The sequence below is a fragment of the Meriones unguiculatus genome, chromosome 3 (genome assembly GCF_030254825.1).
Source record: "Meriones unguiculatus strain TT.TT164.6M chromosome 3, Bangor_MerUng_6.1, whole genome shotgun sequence".
Classification (NCBI taxonomy): Eukaryota; Metazoa; Chordata; class Mammalia; order Rodentia; family Muridae; genus Meriones; species Meriones unguiculatus.
The window spans coordinates 24,680,400-24,701,880 of NC_083351.1; the positions used below are offsets into that span (position 1 = coordinate 24,680,400).

General features: G+C 43.4%; 1 protein-coding gene across 2 annotated transcripts in view; it reads right to left on the reverse strand.

The window, feature by feature from the left end:
• Window positions 1-1,399: 1,399 nt before the first annotated feature.
• Window positions 1,400-21,481, reverse strand: part of Clspn (claspin) — a 33,550-nt gene continuing 13,468 nt past the window's right edge. The window contains exons 9-26 of one of the 2 annotated variants that reach the window (XM_021627128.2): window positions 19,715-19,906; window positions 18,830-19,041; window positions 17,063-17,238; window positions 16,698-16,762; window positions 15,660-15,859; window positions 15,197-15,351; window positions 13,897-14,126; window positions 13,261-13,372; window positions 10,438-10,513; window positions 9,930-10,027; window positions 6,304-6,468; window positions 6,075-6,196; window positions 5,473-5,600; window positions 5,005-5,107; window positions 4,154-4,236; window positions 3,792-3,953; window positions 2,718-2,867; window positions 1,400-2,565 (exon numbers count right to left, since the gene is read on the reverse strand). In XM_021627128.2, coding sequence (XP_021482803.1) covers window positions 2,757-2,867; window positions 3,792-3,953; window positions 4,154-4,236; window positions 5,005-5,107; window positions 5,473-5,600; window positions 6,075-6,196; window positions 6,304-6,468; window positions 9,930-10,027; window positions 10,438-10,513; window positions 13,261-13,372; window positions 13,897-14,126; window positions 15,197-15,351; window positions 15,660-15,859; window positions 16,698-16,762; window positions 17,063-17,238; window positions 18,830-19,041; window positions 19,715-19,906 — 2,390 coding nt within the window. In that variant the 3' untranslated portion in view covers window positions 1,400-2,565; window positions 2,718-2,756. Of the gene's footprint in view, window positions 2,868-3,791; window positions 3,954-4,153; window positions 4,237-5,004; window positions 5,108-5,472; window positions 5,601-6,074; window positions 6,197-6,303; window positions 6,469-9,929; window positions 10,028-10,437; window positions 10,514-13,260; window positions 13,373-13,896; window positions 14,127-15,196; window positions 15,352-15,659; window positions 15,860-16,697; window positions 16,763-17,062; window positions 17,239-18,829; window positions 19,042-19,714; window positions 19,907-21,481 lie in introns of both variants that reach the window. The other variant, XM_021627127.2, reaches the window with a different exon arrangement.

The following is a 21,481-nucleotide window of genomic DNA, read 5'->3' on the forward strand; positions in this document are numbered from 1 at the left end:
AGCACTCGGGAGGCAGAGGCAGGCAGATCTCTGTGAGTTCCAGGCCAGCCTGCTCTACAGAGTGAGCCCCAGGGCAGCCAAGGCTACACAGAGAAACCCTATCTCAAACAAAACAAAACAATAAAAACATAAATAAAAATAATCTCAATCCAGGGAGAAGTTTACAGAGAAGTTGAGATGATGGGGGTCTGGGAGGCTCAGCCTCTAGAGATTTAAAGCCTCCAAAAATCAAATACAACTTGATACTTTACAGAAGATTCTTCACAGCTTGTGCAGCTGTAGATTGACATGAATTAGTGAGGCGCAGAGATGGGTTTAAATGACTTCAATACCACATGCCCCTACTTGGTAAGTATATTTTCATAATGAAAAGTGACTTAGAATTAAAGACTCCATTTTTTTCTTCCCTAAAGAACATGTTCTTCGGGGCCAGCAAAATGGCTCAGTAGGTAAAGGCACTTGCTGCCAAACCAGAGGACCTGAGTTCAATCCCCAGGACCCATATGGTGGAAGGAGAAAACTAACTTTTGCAAATCATCCTTCTATTTCTACATGTGTTCCCACACATATACACAAATATAAATTAAATATAAACATAAATTAAATGCAGCAAGATTAAAGAAAATAGGTTGCTGGAGAGATGGCTCAGTGGTTAAGAGCACTTTTTATTTTTTTTTTTAAGAGGATCTGGGTTCAATTCCCAGCACCCACATGGCAGCTCACAACTGTCTGTAACTCCAGTTCTAGAGGATGTGACACCTTTACACAGACATAAAAGTAGGTAAATAAATATGAAATAAAAATAAATAAAAATTAAAACATTACAGATAATACATTTCCCCAGAGACTCAAAGAAAAGCAATTTATCTCCCAGATTTGTTGGGCAATGACTTTCTTCTATTTAGTGGTCAGTTCCTTTTTATCATTTCTTCTAAGAAGAGCATGTGGAGCGAATGGAGTGCCTGCTCAGCCTAGGCAAGGCCCTCGCTTTGCTCCCAAGTAACTTACCGCTCCAACAGGGCATGTGGAGAAGCGGAAGGGAGAGCTGTAACCTCACCTCTTGGCTCTCTTGCTCAGCGGTGAGGAGGTACCTTGGTTAGGTGCTCAGAGAGTGCTAGCCATCACCTTGGGCCCAGAGCAACACCCAAGTATATGCAAAGCCCGCCAAGAAGAAGGTGCTCCCCCTGCCCCAAGGACGCATGGACCCTCTCCTTCTGACCGGCTCTGAGTTAAGACCACTAAGTGGGCAGTCTGATCATTCAGGGATGAAGAAGCCAGCAAAGGGCAGCTGCAGAGCCCTTTTATTCCCCGGAAGGGAAACATTCTGAAAATGAGATACTCTCTTAACTTAGGCACTGACCTCAGAATGAGCACTCAAGCTGGACAGCAAACCCTGCCCTTAAGGAAATGAGATTTATTGAAAATCTACATACATATTAAAACAGCTTTATACACATTTCTCCTATTACAAGATTACAAATATACAAATGTATGTTCTGTCCAAGTCAGCATCCTGAGTATTAGAAATAAAATAAAAACAAAAAGCCCTATCAACCAAGAGAAAACCTACATCTTAGTTTCATCAGTTGAATTGGCTGGTTTATGTCTCTCAAAAGACAGACACAATCTTATTCAACTTCCCATGGTCAGCTTTTGACACTGAAACCCAACATAATCCTGGAATGGTTTTTGCAATGCAACACTGAATTCAGTTCTGAGGGGGGAAATTGGTGTATATTTCTGAAAGCCCAGTGACAGGTCAAAGAAAGTGATGGCAGTTCTTTTCAATAATTTTATTAAATTTCACTGTTCTGATCTCAATATTAGTGATGAAGCAGTAAAATGTTCTCTGATTGGTCAGGGCAACAAACTCAGCCCAAGAGATGTAATAAATAGTGGTCAGGCAGATGGATCTCTGTGAGTTCAAGGCCAGCCTGATCTACAAAGTGAGTTCAGGATATCCAGGGTTACACAGAAAAATCCTGCTTCAAAAAACGGAACAAAATATAAAAAAGTGGTTGGATTTCTTCTAGTCTGCAGAAGGGAGAGAAGCTCAGGAACAAATGCTTTAAGTTGAGACTCTTGTCCCAGAGAAGGTCTCTCTCCCACGGATTACCCAGTGCCAGTGGACACTGGGTATCACCCCTCTTCTTCCAACTATACTCCAGAAAATGAGGGTTGATCTCTTTATAAACTCGGTACCAGCTTATGTCCGTATTTCAAAGGCATTAAAGGTTGATCAGAAATCAAGGCTAGAAGCTTACAGGACACAGAAGGAATGAGACCGGTGCAGCAGGCGGGTGGGTGTTTTTCAGATCCTCCATCTCAGCTGCTCACGCTGAGGCCTGGTAGCCATGTCCCACGGTGTGGAGGAATCATCCTGGTACTGGCTTTCAGTAATTTTTATGCCACACTTTCTTCCTTCTCCAAACACCACCACTTCAAAGTGGTGTCAACCCAGGAAACTGCTAGGAAAAATGTCAAATGCTTAACAGAAGAAGTGAGACTTCAATTATTCTGTAGGTCGATGTTGCAGGGTCTGCAGTGACAACACTGGTGGCCAAACTGGAAAATAACACCAGGAAAGAAAAAAAAAAAAAAACAACGCTGCTGAGAGCCGTGCCGTAGGAAGAACTCTGCGCATAATGCATTGATCATGAGCACCGGAGTGGGTCATCAGCAGAAACATCAGTTCCACCTTTCCGTGCCAGACCTACTTTGAGTAGTTTTGACAGACGCTGGTCGCCTGGATGGTGTTAGCTTTCCAAGTATCTGAAGATGCTTCGCTTTGGTCCTGGACTGTTCTTATCTGTCTTTAGCCGCTTAGGAGACGGTGACATCATTAATGATGGTCCCCTTCTTCTCACCTAGAGAGAACACAGGAGTCAGGACCAGCTCAAGACTCACACAAATGCTTACCTTCAGTGAGTTCTTTAGCAACTCAGTCAAATCACAGATGATTAACAGACAAAAAAAGAAAGGGGAGCTGGAGAGATGGCTCAGAGGTTAAGAGCACTGGCTGTTATTTCAAAGGTCCTGAGTTCAATCTCCAGAAACCATATGGTGGCTCACAACCATCTATAATGAGATCTGGTGCCCTCTTCTGTTGTGCAGGCACATATGCAGGCAGAGTACTATATAAATGAAAGAGAAAGAGAGAGAGAGAGAGAGAGAGAGAGAGAGAGAGAGAGAGAGAGAAAGAAAGAAAGAGAAACTTTGAAGGCAACTTTAAAAGCTGACTGTGGATCTGAGTGTGGAGGTTAGAGGTTTCTGTTGTCTTCCTCTGCTGTTCTCTAACCTGTTCCTTAAAGTCAGAGTCTTCTCTGAACAAAAGTTTGACATTTTAGCTAGGACAGCTGGCCAACAAACTTCCAGGATCTGCCCGATGTTGAGGTTACAGAATTGCACAGCCATACAGCTATGCCTGGCATTTAACATGATGCTAGGGTTCAGACTAAGGTCCTCATACTTGCACAGAGAGTACTCTTAACCTCCCCCGCCCCCATCGACATGCTTTTATAATTAAAACAAATAAATCTGGGGCTGGAGAGATGGCTCAGTGGCTAAGGTACTTGCTCCTCTTGCAGAAAGACCAGATTCTGTTCCCAGCACCCACGGGACAACTTACAGTTGTCTGTAATGCCAGTTCCGGGGGATGTGGCGCCCTCTTCTGGCTTCTCCAGGTACTAGACATGCACACAGTGCATGTACATAGAGGTAGGTAAATTACAAACAAATCTCACCACAAGTAAGCTCTATTTGGGAAGCATATCAGTTATCAAATCCTCTACCTGAGGCTTAGATGATTCCTTTACTGCCTCCGCCTTGGTGGGAGAAAGTGTATGAAAGACAAAGTTTCTTGAGTTTCGGGGAGCGCTGGGGTTGAGGTCAGACAGGGCAGCGAGTTTCTGAAGCACAGCTTTGGGCTGATTCAGCAAGGAGCCTGTCTTCAGCTGAGGAAACAAGAGTCACTTGATATCAAACCACAGATGCCACAAAGAAGAAGACCACCCATCCCTGTCTGCCTTGCCTGGTGCTGAGGGGATCATTTCTACCTTAAGCAAGACCTGCCCACTTCCTGTGGCCACCTCCCTCCCTGAATGACCATCTGATCTACAGACCACGATGTCAGATTAACAGGGTCCTAACTAACCTGGTGAGCACCTCCTGGTCTGATGGCTTCAAAGGGGTTACTGGACACAGACTTTGATTCCTGAACAACGGCAGTACGATTGGCTGGAAAGAAAACATAGAAAGAAGTGTTCTTGGCAAAGCTGGGTAGAATCCCTTCTACATTCAAATAAGCAAAGAGGACTTAAAAGCTGACGTAAGAACTCGTTTATTTTATATTCATGACCTTAAAACTATAGCAAGTGTCACTAAGGAGACAATGAAATTAAGCTTATCAATTAATCATTAACAAGGCCTAATTTAGGAAAAAAACAGCAGTTGGTGATTGTGGAGTAGAGTATGAGAGCCCATTTCTGGAGTTCAGTACACCGACGTTCAAATCCCAGCTCCAACACTTGAGCACAGAAATCCTGAGCAACAATTCACAATTCACCAGCCAAGCCTTAAAACTTAAAGCAATACTGGAGAGATGGCTCAGTGGTTAAAAGTACTGGCAGCTCTCAGAGAACCTGAGTTCAATTCCTAGAACCTACATGGCAGTTGATAAACATCTATAGTTCCAGAGGCTCTGGCACCCTTACACAGGCGTACTTGTAGCAAAACATCAATGCACATAAAAATACATAAATATTTAAGAAAAAAAAAAACAAACAACTTAAAGCAAAACAAACTAAATAAACCAAAGCACAACTTCTACTGACAGATGGCTTAAGAGCCAATCTCTGTCCCTCCTCACCTCGATGGCCCCTTTAAGACAGTATTACAGAAATGCTATGTTAGCTGCCATAGTCCCCGGAGGTTAGAGTCCCATCCAAGGCTCCAGCACTGACAATCCAAGTAGCTAGACCCAAAAAGAACCAAGCAAGAGCTCACCATTCTTCTGCAGAGCTTTGGCTGTGACTTTCTTGGCCAACATCATAAACTGACTGTCCTCCCCAATGTCCTCTTCTTCGGCAGAAATTTTCCCCTGTTGAGCCTGAACATGAAGACCATACAGTATTAGCCAGGTAGGGCGGCACAGACTGACAGACTGAGGAGAGGCAGAGGTTGGCTCTAAAGCCATCGGGCAGTAGAAGTTGTGCTTAGGTTTATTTTGCTTGTTTTGCTTCAAGTTTTTGTCTCCAAAACAAACAAAACAAACTCATGCAACATTAGATTACTGACAGCTTTCCCAAACAGTCAGTGTAAAGGGGCTGGAGAGAGCTCAGTGGTTAGGAGCACTGGCTACTCTTCTAGAGGATCTGGGTTCAACTCCCAGCACCCACATGGCAGCTCATAAATGTCTACAGCTCCAGTTGCGGGAAGTCTAATGCCCTCTTCTGAGCTCTGCCGGCACTCTACCTGTTCCCGAAGCCACTGCTCTCGTTCAATTCGCTCTTTCCTCCATTTGGCTTCAGTCTCATCAAGCTGCTCTTCAACCTGATCGTCATCAGAGTCTCTGTGGAACAGATCCATCTGGGAGGTGTCATCTAAAGGAAGGAGGAAAGGCGCTTAGCATTCTGTAATCCTCATGGAGAGAGTGGTCAGACAGACAACCACAAGCCTGCATCTGTGGAACATGGACATGAACCTTTCCCAGAACAGAAGAAATGAATGGACACAGCTATGTCTACCATATAGCCTGGTGTGTAGGCGGTTTTCTGTTTTGTTTTTTGTTTTTTTTCCCCAGAAAGGGTTGCAAGCAGCCAGGTTGGCTTTGAACTATGGAGCTAAGGATGATCGACTCCTGATCCCTCCTCCTCCCAAATCCTGGGATTACAGGCATGCACCGCCATGTCTGGTTGTTTTCTAATGTGGTGCTGGGGATGGAACTCACAGGCATCCATGTTCTAGGTAAGCAACCTACCAACCAGGACTCCTGGCTTAGTTCTGACTGCCATTTACCATCTTAAAGTGGACAAAAATGTATGCTGGAACCATTTCTTTCTAAAGGACCAAGATACCTATGTGTCTCCATCGGAATTTTCTCGTTCGTCCAGGCCCATCGCTGTGCAGATCCCCATCAGCAAGGTACCTCTCTTGGTATAACCTCAGTCGTCGCTTATCATCATCCAACACGGCTTTCCTACAACAGAAGAGACAAGGTGCTCGACACCAGGATCATTCATTCTGTCAGGTAACATGGCGGCTTGAAGCGCCCTACTGCTTAGAAAGGCTTGTTAGGGTACTAACATGTGTATTTTCTTGACCTGACTCTCCAGTTCCTCATCAGATGGAAGCACTTCCTCAATGATGTCTTCTTCATATTCATCGATCTCTTCCCCATCATACTCATCTTCACTTCCCACATCACTTCCTGACACCTCCGCCTCATCTTCCAAGAACTTCTTCAATCTCCTAGAAAGCAATTTGAAAGATTAGAAACCAGACAATGGATACATACATGGAATATGGATGCAGTAAGAAAAGCAGAAAGCCACTGTGGTTATCTCTGCTCCAGGGGACAGCCCCACAGGAGTGGCCCTCCATAAACCCAGTTAAGTCACAGAGCAAAAACAAACAGCTGAAAAGTAGGGTGCGCTTGGTGTGGTAAAGGGGGTGGAGTGATGGCTGTCAGGATGGAGGGACAATGAGAGAAGCAGAAAAATGAATGTGACCAGAATGTATTGAATACATGTAGGAAATATTCAAAGAACTAATAATAAAAGAAAATGCAGAACCAACCATTAATAATAGGCTTAAATTTATAAGATACATGTTGATAATATCTCAAATACTCTTTTTGATATTTAAACGGTGGTCACTTAGCCCATACCACGGCCAGGAGCTGTTCTTTATAGATATTACCATTACCCTCTTTCTTAGGAATGGGTACTAGTACCTCTGTCATTTCATAGTTAAGAAAGAGAATATCTAAGACACGAGGACTGGAAGCTATAACACTCAAAATGACACTAGTTCTGGGAGGAACTAGAGATATTTGTAGAGAAATCACATGTAAGGAGGCTCAGAGAGACCAAACAATTCACTTAAAATTACCACAAGTATGAGGAGGGACTCAGCCTAGGCTTGGGCAATCCTACAGCCAGAAAACTTGATATATTTTGTGTGTGAGTGCCTGCATGCAGAGGTCTGGGGACACCTTGTGGGAGTCAGTTCCAGCCTTCCACCTTGAGTCAGGGTTCAGCTGCTTCACTGTGTATTCCAGGCTAGCTGACCCACAAGCTCCCAGGTCATTCTCACTCTCTTTAAAAAACGAACAAAAGCCAGACACGGTGGCACATGCTTGTAATCCCAGCACATGAGGAGGCAGAGACAGGAGGATCTCTGTGAGTTCAAGGACAGCTTGGCCTATAATGTGAGTCCGGGGCAGCAAAGGCTACACAGAGAAACTCAGTCTCAATACAAAACAAAACAAACAAAGTCCAAAGCAGAGCAAAAACCCCAAACTTAAAATTACTTCATTATTTTATGGGTGTTTTGCTTGAGGGTATGTCTGTGTACCACATGCTTGTAGTGCCTGCAGAAGACAAAAGTGGATGGCAGATCCCCTGGAACTGGAGATGGCTGTGAGCCACCATGTGGGTGCTAAGAATTCAATCTGTGTCCTCTGGAAGAGCAGCCAGTGCTCTTAACCACTGTGACATCTCTCCAGCTCCCCCATTCTCCTGTTGCTTAGTAGTGCTGGGATTCTAGATGCACACTATAATCCCAGCTGGCTTGCTTCCTTCCTTCTAACGTATGGGTTCTGGAGATTGAACTCAGGTCATCAGTCTTGCACAGCTATCAGTTTCACCCAGAGCCATCTCCAGGTTCCAGAAAACCCTTAATATTCCCTACTATTTGGGAGTAGCTGTTAGGAGGTTCAAACTAGTTTGTTTTGTATTTGAGCTCACCAGTGCTTAGAGAACAGTATGATGCAGTGAGTTCAGGATTCCCAATTGACTGAGACCACCACAGTTTGTCTTCTTCTATTTTCTTTTTTGGCTGAGTCTAGACTTGCACCCACCTCTAAGCTTCAACTCCACTCTTACATTTTGAGACATTTCTTATTAAGTTGCCTAGGTTGACTACACCTCTGTGGGCCAGGGTGATCTTCACTTATCAATTTCCTACTTTAGCATTCAAGTAGAGTTACAGGCCTGTACCACCAGCCCGGCCTATTGATTTTTTTTCCTACTTCATTCTCCTTGAGAAGAAGGCAGCTATCGACCGTGGCTTCAAAGTCTTGTGATCTATGGTTACAAGAAGCAGAAATTTGGAGGGTCTAAAAGATGACTTCCCCCCCCCTTTTTGAGTCCAGGTCTCTACATAGCCCTGGGTGTCCTGGAATTCACTATGTACACCAGACTGGCCTCTGTGGAACGCACAGAGACCCACCAGCCTTTGCCTCCCGAGTGCTGGGACTAAAGGCGAGCGGCATCGTTGCCTGGGCTGGAGAGTCCCTTTAGGTGTCCCTAGTCACCAGGTTTCCCAGTCTTCTCAGTAATGTAGCTGAACAGTTCAGCTCTGGCTAACATTCTTTAAAAACTCTGATTTGAAGACCTCTGCAGTTAAATAAAGCTTACCAACCACTGACTCAGGGGGATAAGATCTATGGATAATTTAAAGCTGTACAAAAACATAAGGTGATAGGTGACAAATTAGAACCCCAACTGGATCTTAAAAGAATGGAATGATAGGCCAAAAGCAACAATATAAACTTAATAGATCAATATAATGTCCTGGATATGAATCCAAAAGTCCTGCACATGTTCTATGTTAACTGAGACTTCTTTAAAATCATAGTACTATGGATACGTTACAAGGACGGACAGTCAAGAGGAAAAATTAAACACACAGGGAAATTATTTAAATCTCAATTATCAAAGAATATTTGCATAAAAAGTTAAAAAGAAGTTGTCAAAACTTTCACATACATTCCAGTCAACCAATATAAACAACTCTCTTCCTTTCCCCTCCTGCCCTCCCTCCATTTTTGTGGCACTGGGGATAAACCCAGAGCCTTGTACATAGCAGGCAGTGCTCTATTATTGACCTATGCTTCCAACCCGTTTATCTGTCCATTGATAGGTCTGTCTGTCCATCCCTCCATTTACCCACCCACCTATTTTTTGGGGTATGTGGTGTTGGAGCTTGTCAGGGCCTCATTTATACAAGGCAAGCACTCTACCAAAAGAAAAAAAAAAGTGAGCCATTGCTTGCCTCATTTATACAAGGCAAAGGCAAGCACTCTACCAAAAGAAAAAAAAAAAGTGAGCCATTTGCCCAAGATGAGAATCAAGAAAACTAAGAATGACAGAAATTCAGAGGAGGAAGGTTCCAGGCAATGTCAGTTATCTCCGAGATCCTTCGGTTACAGGAAGTGATTTGATTCTTGTGACCTTGGGCTACATGACAGAAGTACAACAGCCAGAGCACATCCAAGCAGAAAGAGAATATGCCAGGACATGAGAAGAGCAGAAGCAACACTACCGAGAATGTCACTAGGTCAGGGAGAAAGCATAGAGACAGGACTTAAAGAAAACACAACTATCTTTGAGAGTCAAGAAGTTGGCCATAGAAGGATTTTTAAAAACTTATTAGTTTGTATGCATGTGTGAACACAGTGGGGAGGTCAGAGGACAACTCTTGGTTTTCTGCTTTCACCATGGGATCTATAGACTGAGTCAGGGTTGCACAGGAAGCACTCTTACTGCTGAGTCATCACATTTGCCTCAAGGCCACGAGGGAATCTGTTTAATTTACATTAACCACAAAAAGTAGAAACTGAACCATCAAGTTTGCGTAAAGGTAACAACCTATACCTCAACTCAGGAGAGTTGTCTAGAAGCTGAAGGAAGGAACGTAACACCTACATTTGCCTTTTCATCTTCTCAGACTGCTTCAGGAGCTCTTCTTCATCCTCTTCCTGGTCCAGGGCCAGCTCTTCATCACTAGAGTTGCTGTGTTCATCCTGCGATGACAGAGCAACACACTCAGAGTTCTACCCAATGACACAGGGATTGCATGAAGGGACCGCTGCCCTGCCATGAATGTATAATGAAGGTTTGTGTGCTCTTTCACCTGTTCTGAAACTTATTTTGCAGACAGAGTTTTGTTGTGTAGTCCAGGCTGGCCTTGAACTCATAAATCTCCTATCTCAGCCTCCCAAGTGCTGGGATTACAGGCATGTGGTCCTGAGTTTGAACTCCAGCACCATGAGACAAAACCGGAAGGCAACAGCAAGATTTACGAACTTCTGTCCCCAGGCCTCACCATAGGACATTGCTTCTGGTTAGACACTAAACTCAGAATTCTCAAGTAGTGATGCAAGAGCAAGAACCCGAGGGGAGTAGAGCAGAGTTTGGTTCCCTCTGCACTCACCTCATCACTAGTAAATCCATTTTCCCTTGAAACAAGCTGAAAGTCTCCAAATTCCTCCTCTTCGCCCTCTTCCTCCCTAGAAGACAAATCACTAAGTTACTGTAAGCAAACCACAAGCAGTCAGCCAAACTAAGAACTTAAGAGATTTATCAGCACTAGTAACTTCTTTAAGAAACAGGAAATAAAATATTTTGTCTTTTAAAAAATGTTTTGAGGGCTGGAGAGATGGCTCAGAAGTTAAGAGCACTGGTTGGTCTTCCTAAGGTCCTGAGTTCAATTTCCAGCAACGACATGGTAGCTCACAACCATCTATAATGATATCTGGTGCCCTCTTCTGGCATGCAGGCAGAACACTGTAGACATAATCAATTTAAAAAAAAAAAAAAAAAACTTGAAAAGTTTTGAGCTTGATGGCTAAAGCACTTACTATGGAATTTTTGCGATAACTGGGGTTTTGATCCCCAGGACCCACATCAATGCCAGGCTGACAGAGTGGCCCACCTATAATTACAACCTCATAAGAATGCCCAGGGTGGACAAACTAGAAAAGCTAGACACGCCTGGGTGTAATGGCACACATCTTCAATCCCAGCACTTGGGAGGCAGAGGCAGGTTGATCTCTGTGGGTTTGAGGCCAGCCTGGTCTACCCAATGAGTTCCAGGCCAGCCACAGCTACATATTGAGACCTTATCTCAAAAACAAAACAGAAAAAAGTATATTAACACTATTATACAAGCAATGCCAAAGTCTTCCAGCTAGTGAAACTGTACCCCCACTAAACAGATCTTCTTTCCTCTCTCTAGCTACCATCAAATTTCACTTTCTGTCTCCAAAAAACTGCTTATTCCAAAGACCATATATATATGTGGACGTTGACAGTATTTGCCCTTCTATGACAAAATTTCTTGTTGCTAGCATAACATTTTCATGGTTGCTCCATGCTGAGGCATAATCCTTCCTGTTAGGCTAGGTGATGGTATACACTTGGAGGATCACCAATTTGTGGTCAGCCTGAACTAACAGCGAATTCCAGGCCAGTATGGGCTGCACAGGAAGACCTGGTCTCAAACAACAAAAACAAATTTCCTTCCTTTTGAAGCCGTTTAATACATATAAATTTTATTTAGCAGATGTGCTGGCTGGTTTTATGTCAACTTGACACAAGCTATAATCATCAGAGAGGAGGGAATCTCAATTGAAAAAATGCCTCCATGAGAAAGAGCAGTATATAAGCCTGTAGGACATTTTCTTTTCCTTTTTTTCATCTTTTTTTTTTTTTTTTTTAATGTACATTGGCGGTTTGCCTGCCTGTATGTGTGCGTGAAGATGTTAGATCCTGGAACTGGAGTTACAGACAGTTGTGAGCTGCCATGTGGGTACTGGGAATTGAACCCAGGCCAGTGCTCTTAACCACTGAGCCGTCTCTCTAGCCCCTGTAGGGCATTTTCTTAATGAATGATAAGGGAGTGAATGGGGCTATTCCTGGGCTGGTAGTCCTGCATTCTAGAAAAAGCAGGTTTAACAAGCCTGTAAGCAGCACCCCTCCAGGGCCTCTATATCAGCTCCTGTCTCTAGGTCCCTGCCCTGCTTGAGTTCCTGTCCTGACTTCCTTTGATGATGGACAGTGATGTGGATGGAAGAGTACACTAAATAAACCCTTTCCTCCCCAATTTGCTTTTTGTCATGGTGTTTTATCACAGTAATAACCTTAACTAAGATAGCAGCCCACTGTATTCCCTCTTCATTAGGCTATTATAGAATAATGTTAAACATAAATTATAAAAGCCTGTTTCATTCAGTTATTTATAAGAAAGGAGTTCATGTAGCTGAGGCTGGCCTTAAACTTTCTTGCCTTTGTTTATTTATAGACTTATTTCTTTAAGGTGTGTGCATGCGCAAGTGTGCGCAGCTATAAGCACATGCATGCCACCGCCTGCATAGAGGTCAGAGGACAACCTGTAGGAGCCAGTTCTTTACTTCTGTGTTAGACACCAGGGATTGAACTCAGGTCTTCAGGCTTAGTGGCAAGTACCCTTACCTACTGAGCCATTTACTGGCCCTGAACTTGTGATTCTCTTGCCTGTTTCCTGAATATTGGATTCCAAGCATGACCAAACCAGGCTGTTGTTCATTTGTTTTTTTGTTTGAGGCAAGTCTTTTCCATGTCACTCACTTGGCCTGGAGCTTACTACAGCTGAAGATGACCTTGAACTGCTGGCCCCACTCCTTTTACTACCTAAGCTCTAGGGTTATAGGTGCATACCACACCTGCCCACTTGTGGTTTTTTCACTTTTAAGTCTGTGTGTGTCTTTCTTTTGAGACAGGATTTCAATGTGTAGACTAGGCTGGCCTGGTAGTCATGATCCTTTTGCCACAGCCTTCCCAGTGCTGAGATTATAGGATATACTACCACGCCTACCACGAAGACTTCTTTTGAACCTAAGTTGGAATTGCTGAATAAGATGGTAATTTTATTATCAATTTTGAGAAACCATAGCACTGTTCTTTCCTAGTAGTAAATAAAGGTTTCCTTTACCTTTGCCAATACTTAATTGTCTATATAAAATTGTTGTTACCCTAATGGATGTGAGGCAGTATCTCAGATTTGCCTTTCCCAGTTATTTAGTTTATTGCTAAACAAGGTTTTTGTTTGTTTGTTTTCTGAGACAGGGTTTCTCTGTATAGCCCTAGCTGTCTTAGAACTCACTCTGTAGACCAGGCCTGGCCTCAAACTCAGTGCTGAGATTAAAGGCATGGGCCACCATGCTGGGTGGATCCTTGGTTTTATCTTCCCAAGTTCCAACTAATCTTTGAGACTCACCTGTCTGTTGGGAAAGAGCCTGAGCAAAGGGCAAGTGCCTCTTCCATAGGATCATCTGTGCTGTTCTCCCTTTCTTGCTTACTCAGCTCCAACGCAGACATAGGGGAGGCATCTACCTCAATAAGAAAAAGATCAGTAAGGAAGGAAATGACACCTTACTCTCCCTAGCCATCTAAATATGGGCCAACTCAATTCAGTTCGTAAGTATAATGTTGAAAAGCTTACCATCCATTCTTTCAACAAATTCCTCCTGCCCCCCTTTTTTGAGACAGGGTTTCTCTGTGTAGCTCTGGCTGTCCTGGATCTTACTCTGTAGACCAGGCTGGCCTTGAACTGTCTCTGGCCTGTCTCTGCCTCCCTAGCGCTGGGATTAATGGCATGTGCCATCACGTCCTAGCCTTTCTAACTTTTGTATATAGATTAAATTATACATTGTGATGCTGAGGCTAAAGTGGTCCTAAGTTGACACTGTTATTCTAAGAACATAAGAGCTGTAAAGGTAAGGAACTGAATGAATTCCGTCACGTCCCTGTTTTCTGTGCACTCGCCACAAGGGGCACAGGGCTTCTCAGGACACTGACGTTAGCTGACTTAAGACTGGCTGTGGTAAGCTGGGCACTCTTGCTGAATATTTACCTTGAGAAGGAAATTTGCCTGAGCAAAGATTCAGAAGTTCATCCATGTTTTCTTTTTTGTCATCCCTACTAGGCTGACATTTCCCTTCGGACTGAGATGTAAACTGTCCGGTACACAAATCCAGCAGCTCATCCATGTTGGCATCCATAGCATTCTCATCCATACTGGCCAGTGGCAACTGAGGCTTCAGAGTTTGATATCGATTCCGGTGATTTCTAATGTTTAAAAATCTACGAGCAGCATGAGATGTCAGAAATTACCCAAAGAGACGAAACTGCAGGTAAAAACTGTCTGGTTTCCAACACCAGAGTTAGAAGCTGAAGGTGGCTAGCAAGATGGCTGAGTGGGTAAAGGGCGCTTGCTGCCAAGCCTGATGATCAGAGTTCAATCCCCAGGATCCACACAGTGGAGGGAACCAAGCGCAGCAAGTTGTCCTTACATGTGCACATGTGCACTTACACATGCATGCACACAAGGTAAACAAAGTGTAATTTTGAAAAATTATACAGAGAATTACAAAAAGGAGCTGAATGTGATGGGAATCGTGAATTTCAGCTTGATGGCCGGGATTTAGAATCACCATGAAAACAAACCTCTGGGTATGTTCAGGGATTATCAGATTAGGTAACCTGAGGGGAAAGACCCGCCTTCTCTGCGGTGGCTCTACTGGGGTCCTAGGCTGACTGAAAAGCAGCTGAACAGAAGCATTCATTGCGTTCTTCTTCCTGACTGTGGAGGCAATGTGCCCACTGCCTTCTGCTCCTGTCGCCGTGACTGGGCTGCCATGATGGATGGTATCCACTGAACTATCGGGCAAAATACGCCCTCCTTCCCCAAATGGCTGGCAGGTATTTCAGTCACAGCAAAAGGCAAGTAACTAACACACCGAGCCTCGATTCAGAAAACAGGATTCAAAGGTCAGCCTCATGCTAATCTAACCGGGGAGCATGGGCAATGTCAAAAGGTAAGGTATAAAGGTGGCTTCTAACAATACATCAGGGATGGGCGTTATAGCCCAATCTCACCCAACAATCAGAACACAAGAGGATGAACAGCCCTTACTATACAAGATCTGTGTGTCTCAGATAAGGTTAGAGAATCGGGATGTCAACAAGAGGTATCTACATTTTATTTTCTGGAGATTTCGTTCAAACTCATAGAATGTGAGTCTAATGGTCGGTACACCTTCTCTTTCTCAGAAGAGAAAGCCAGATGGAGTGACAGAAGCTCATTTTATTTTTAAACAAAATTAAGCAGCACCCAGCCTTATCCCCACCCACAGAAACACAAAACTACCTACCCATCTGCATCCAACAGTTGGCTCTGAGTGTCATCTTCTAAACAGAACTGGAAGTCTCCTGCTCCTAGGAAAAGTGTCTTGGGCTCTGGGGAGGCGGTGTACAGATCCTGGGAATCCTCTATGGGAAGTGAAGGCTCAGACAGTTTTCCTGAACTCTGGCACCAAAATAAAAACAATAGCAAAACATTTTACAAATGCCATTCAGTGTCATGACAACAACAGAAGCTGCTCCTTGTGATATGTCATCTGCTGTTAGGCAATCACAGTTGAGCAGGACAAGGCATAGTCAAAGGCGCTCAAGGAAAAATACCTCTAAGCAAGAAGAAAGCTTGCTAATACACAAGGGAGGTGGATTTTTAAGCTGAGCACCAAGGTGGTGGGAGGTGGCTGGCTGGGGCACACTCTGTTTGGCATTATGGGAAGTGAGAGCAGGAGGAGATTAGAAAAACTATCAGCACCTTACCTTAGAAGTTGAGCTGATCAAACTGGCTCGAAACAGCCCAGGGGAAGGGGATCGGAACCCTCCTGCTGTAGGGAGAAAGCTGGCCCCACGGCCTGTCTGTCTGTTGCAAGGCTGATAGGATGGAATTGTGGAGCCAATCAGTTCAAAGCTGCTATTGTGGCTGCTCTCCTTTGTTAGCAGTGAACACAAGTCATCTTCATCTAAAGAGGACGGGGAAATACCCTTTAAAGGTGTGATTACAGAAACGAGGTGGATTTGTTTAGGAAAAAGGGCTGAGGATGAAACAGGTAAAATTCACCGGCAAACCACTTATATTCTAGGTTTCAAATCATTCTGTTGAAGGTAAATTACTCTAATTTACTACAACAGCATTGCACAATCAGGGCTCATGACTAAGCTAAGTGACACCTGGAAGTTTTCTTTCCTCTCTACCCTGCCTAAGGCCTCCATCAGTCTTTATTATTCCAACAAATTACATACCTTTGTTTGATCTGTGTATAGAAATATTTCATGTTTCACTCAATCAAGAAATCAACATCCACCCACTCAGGACCTAACACATGTCCACCGTCTACTAGAAAAGGATAGCTCAGGGCCTGGAAAGATGGCTCAGAGGTTAAGAGCCCTCGCTGCTCTCGCAGAGGACCTGTTCAGTTCTCAGCACCCACGTGACAGCTCACACCACCTGTAACTCCAGATCCATAGGTTCCAGTACCTTCTCTGACTTTTGTCACACACATTCATGCAGGCAAAACATTTGCAAAGTAAAAATAAGTCAGTGTTAAAATTAGCCCCCCCAAATGGGCTATAAAGATATTCCAATTTAGGGGCTGGAGAGATGGCTTGGAGGTTAAGAGCACTTCCAGAGGTCCTGAGTTCAATTCCCAGCATCCACATGGTAGCCCACAACCATCTATAATGAGATCTGGTGCCCTCTTCTGGCGTGCAGATATATATGCAGACAGAACATTATATACATACATACATACATAAATAAATAAATAAATCTTAAACCAACCAGAAAAGATCACTACTTACCCAGTTTGCCAGACTGCTTGCCCAAGTGTTCATCTGTTTCTGATTTTTCTTCAGTAGGAAAGTAACTACAAATTAAAATAATACACTGCTTTAGTATCTGTTCTTACTTCCTACTCTCTTGTAAGAAATTCAAAAGATGCACTAGAAATGGCCCCACCGTTAAGACCTCTTCCAGAGGTCCCAAGACCGGTTCCCAGAACCCACATCAGGCATAACCACATAGAACTCCAGCTCCAGGGCACCTAACACTCTCTTCTGGCCTCCTCAGGCACCTGCACTCACGCACACACAGACATGCACACACCTTAAAAAATACAAGTCTTTAGAAATCCAAAAGAATTTTGTATGTCCTTAGAGGAACTTACCCAGTCTTGGAAGAGCTGTCCTTAAACAGAAGTAAGGTGGAATCCGAGGAGAGGGGCTTGGGAACGGAGAGGTCAACAGACTTGCCAATTTCACTACTGCCATCTGTATTTTCTTTATCTGTTTCCTTTTCATCTTTGGTTTCTGTATCTTCACTAACAAGAAGAAAGTCTGCAGTCTATGCCAATCATGTAAAAAATAATACAAGTCAAAAAATGTAAAGCAGATCCATTCTTAGCCTGAAATATGGATTCTTGGTTATAGGTAATATCTCAAGTATGAAATGGTAAACTTAAAACAAACTTCTTAGAGTTGTTTTTTGGGTGTTTTGCTTTGTTTTTTGAGGCAGGATCTTACTATGTGGGCCTGGCTCCCTGACCAGTCAGTCTAAACTCACTCTGTAGACTAGGCTGGCCTTGAATTCACAAGAGATCCACCTGCCTCTGCCTCCCGAGTGCTGGGATTAAAGATGTATGCCACACCTAGCTAACTTGTAGAGCTTTTCACACACTCCTAATATTGCTACAATATTATGAAGGAAGATTAGGTTAGAGTGTTACTAAGGCACTAAGAGAGTAAGGGTGTGTAGAGATGGGATGACTGCTGATCATAGTCAACCATAGACGACCATGGCTGCCCAGCTCAGCACTACTTTCTCGCTCTTTATGCAGGGTTAAGCACCTATGTCTTTCAACCAACAGGAAAGGGCTTTTCAAACCTCACAGGCGTATAATCAATCACCGCCTCCCCTGAGCTGCAAAACCACTATTGAATAAGGCCAGAGGCTGTTCTATAAATGTCCTCCGTAACTAAGAATGAGATTAATTTAGGAAGACCTCTTGCTCGAGAACTTATTCCAGACCTCAGCCTAAACAAGAACAATTGCTTTTTGATCTGAATCAGTGACAAACAGAAAAGTTCTTATTAATAAAGTTATTTTCAACATAGCACTATATTAAAATATATAAACTACCAGACAGAAACAGGACACAGACAGCTGTGAACTTCAGATACTCAATATTGCCAAGAGAATTGTATGGGCTTAGCTTTGAGCACATATATACATAGCTAATTTCATCCATCCTTCAGACACACACATGATACACTCACATACATAAAGTCAGTGTTAAAATTAGCCCCCCCAAATGGGCTATAAAGATATTCCAATTTAGGGGCTGGAGAGATGGCTTGGAGGTTAAGAGCACTTCCAGAGGTCCTGAGTTCAATTCCCAGCATCCACATGGTGGCCCACAACCATCTATAATGAGATCTGGTGCCCTCTTCTGGCGTGCAGATATATATGCAGACAGAACATACATAAAGGCAAAAACATGCATACACATTTTTAAAAACATCTTTTGGGCCGGGCAGTGGTGCATTCCTTTAATCCCAGTACTCAGGAGGCAGAGGCGGGGTGGATTTCTGTAAGTTCAAGACCAGCCTGGTCTATAGAACAATTCCAGGACAGATAGGGCTATACACAGAGAAACCCTGTCTCAAAAAAACCTAAAAAAAAAAAAAAAAAAATCTTTTTGGGGGATGGAAAGATGACTCTGCACTTTGTGCTCTTCCTTCCGGAGTACAACTCTGTTTCAATTCCCAGCACTCAGGCAACAACCACCTGTGACTGCAGTTCCAGAGGCTCCAGTACCTTCTCTAGCCTCTGCAGGCACTGCAGGTAAAGCACCCATACACATAAATAATAAGTAAATCTTATCTTTCTCTTATTCATCATGGCCAAGCAACAAAATTATATAATTGCCCCAAACCTCCTGAGTGTCTTGATTCTCCTCCTCTTCTTCTGCCTCCTCTTCTCCATCTTCTTCAGACTCATCTGTCATTTCTTCTTCTTCCTCCTCCTCCTCTTCAAACCCATCTTCATTATCTAATTTTAATAACGCTTGGCGCTTTTGCCGCTCCTCAAGCCTTCGGAGTTTCATTGCCTCCTGCAATTTAGCTTTTAGCATCTGCAGTTTTTCACCTGAACAACAACAAAAGATTAGTGTGCTATAGATATGACCGACTACACAGTACAATAAGTAAACATGCCATTTAAGCAACTCTTTGTATTCTAGACACCCAAAAGGAAAATCAAAGACCTTAGTATGCTAGGCTTTTATTTATTTCAGCACAGGATAGTATAAGAGAATGTCTGTACCCAGATGATTGTAAATAACTGTTTAAAGGACGGTTGGGAGGGAACAAAGCTTCAGTAGTCTCTAGCTCAAAAGGTCAGGGATACAGCTCAGTAGAAAAACATTCAGTTAGCATGCAAGGGGTCCTGGGTCTGAGCCTCAGCACTGGAAAAGTCCCACACTCAGAAGCCATGATGGGAAACAGTGAAACACTTATTTATATAGAGACAAACAATTAAAAAAAAGTAAACTTGGTAAAAGAGATAATTCTCTTGCCTCAGCATCCCAAATGCTGGGATGTGCACTTCTGTGCATCACCATGCCTGGCTTCTCTGTACATTTTTTACAGTGAGTATTTATGACTTTTTATATTTGGGTAAGCACTTTTTTTAAAAAAATAAAGCTATTGTGGGCACACCCCCCCATGCCACCTTTGAATCATCCTGAAGGTGGTGCTGCCAGTCTCCACGGAAAAGTTCTGTAACTTCATGCCATACCCTCAACAGAAAAGAGAAATACCTGGTTTTGTGTGGCTTGCTCCATCCAGTTTCTCAGCTGCCAAAGTCACAGGCACCACATCCATCTTTAGCTCCTCCTTCCCGCCAGTGCCCAGGTCCTTCACGATGATGTTCACATTCACCGTCTGACGAGCCCTGGGATTGGCGGCTGGGTTAGCGTGCCTCCAGAAACGCTGCTTCAAGGCTTCCAATTCTAAACCCAAACATGAACCAGCGTGTCAGTGTGCCATGCTCATGCTCTTTAGAACAGTAAGTTTTCCAACTTAACAGCATTGAGGAATTAACAAGAGAAACCAAAACCCTCTAGCTAGTAAGATCTGCACAAAGTTCATATGCTGTAACCCACAACTATTTTCTCTCTGGTTTAAAAAACCAGACTCTTTAAAGCAAAATTTTATTGCATTTATTTTGTGTGTGTGTGTGTGTGTGTGTGTGTGTGTAAAAGCATGCCATGGCCTCTGTGTGGAGGGCAGAGAACAATTTTTAGTCAGTCCTTTCTTTTCACCATGTGGGTCCCAGGGACCAAACTCAGGCCAATAGGCTTGGTGGCAAGTGCCTTTGAGCCCTCTGCAGCCCTCAATTACCTTTTAGTATCAAATCAGTAGTAAACAAACAAAAAAACTGCTTCCATTTCAGCTATTAAAAAGCTTAATTTGGAGCCAGGTGTGGTGGTGCATACTTTTAACCCCAGGACTTGGGATTAAAGAGACAGGTGGATCTCTGCTCGTTTAAGGCCACCTTGGCCTACACAGCAAGTTCCAAGATAGCCAATGCTACATAATGAGACGATATCTCAAAAAACAAAACAAGTTCAGTTTGGGGCTGGAGAGATGGCTCAGTGGTTAAGAGCACTGGCTGCTCTTGCAGAGGACCTGGGTTTGGTTCCCAGAAGCTACACGGTAGCCCACGTGACCCCTGTAACTCGTCTTCTCCTGACCTCTGAGGGCTCCTGTACACACACAGTGCACATTCATACATTCAGGCACATACACATAAAAATGAAACAAATAAATAATAACTTTAAAAAGAGGCAAGATTAGTTTTAAAAAGAAAAAGCTTATTTTTGGTGGTTATTATTATGTTTGTTTGTTTTTAGAGACCAGGATCTCAAGTTGTCCAGGCTTATCTTGAACTACTGATCCTCCTGCCTCCACTAAGAGCTGAGATTATAGGTGCACACCACCACACCCAGCAATGGTTAATTTTTAAAAACATGCACTCAAATCCCATGTTAGTAGCAGTTTGGTTATGTTCTTTACTTTCCTCAGAGGAGACACAAATCTTTTTATGTGTCTCTAACAATTATTAGTAAAAACCCAACTCAAAAGCATGGTTTGTCTACTTAGAAAGAACAGTGGGAGAAACCCTAAGTTTGCCTCCTATTTATAGTGGCTCGGTAAAGAAGCAACAGGTGGTCCCAGCAGAAAGAGAACAGAAATAGGCAGATCATTATTGGTGCTAATAAAATAAAGCAGTTGAGTAGGAAGATTTCAGTGAGGCCCTAAAATAACAGTGAGGAATTTCCTTCATTCATAACTAGAGAAAGTGAGGATTCTCAAAGCTCTCCATTCTGGAGTCAGGTGAAGCAGCCACTTTCTTTGCCTTCGTTACCTGCCTCAACCATCCCTCAGTCTTTTCCTAGTATCTCTCATCTCTTCTCTGAGTAGAGAAAACTCTGTCCCAGCTCAAGTTTATAGGCCCATAGCTTTGGTCCACTATTCTCATTCTCACTAGCTTCCTGTGCCTTCATAAAGAATAGAAATAGTGT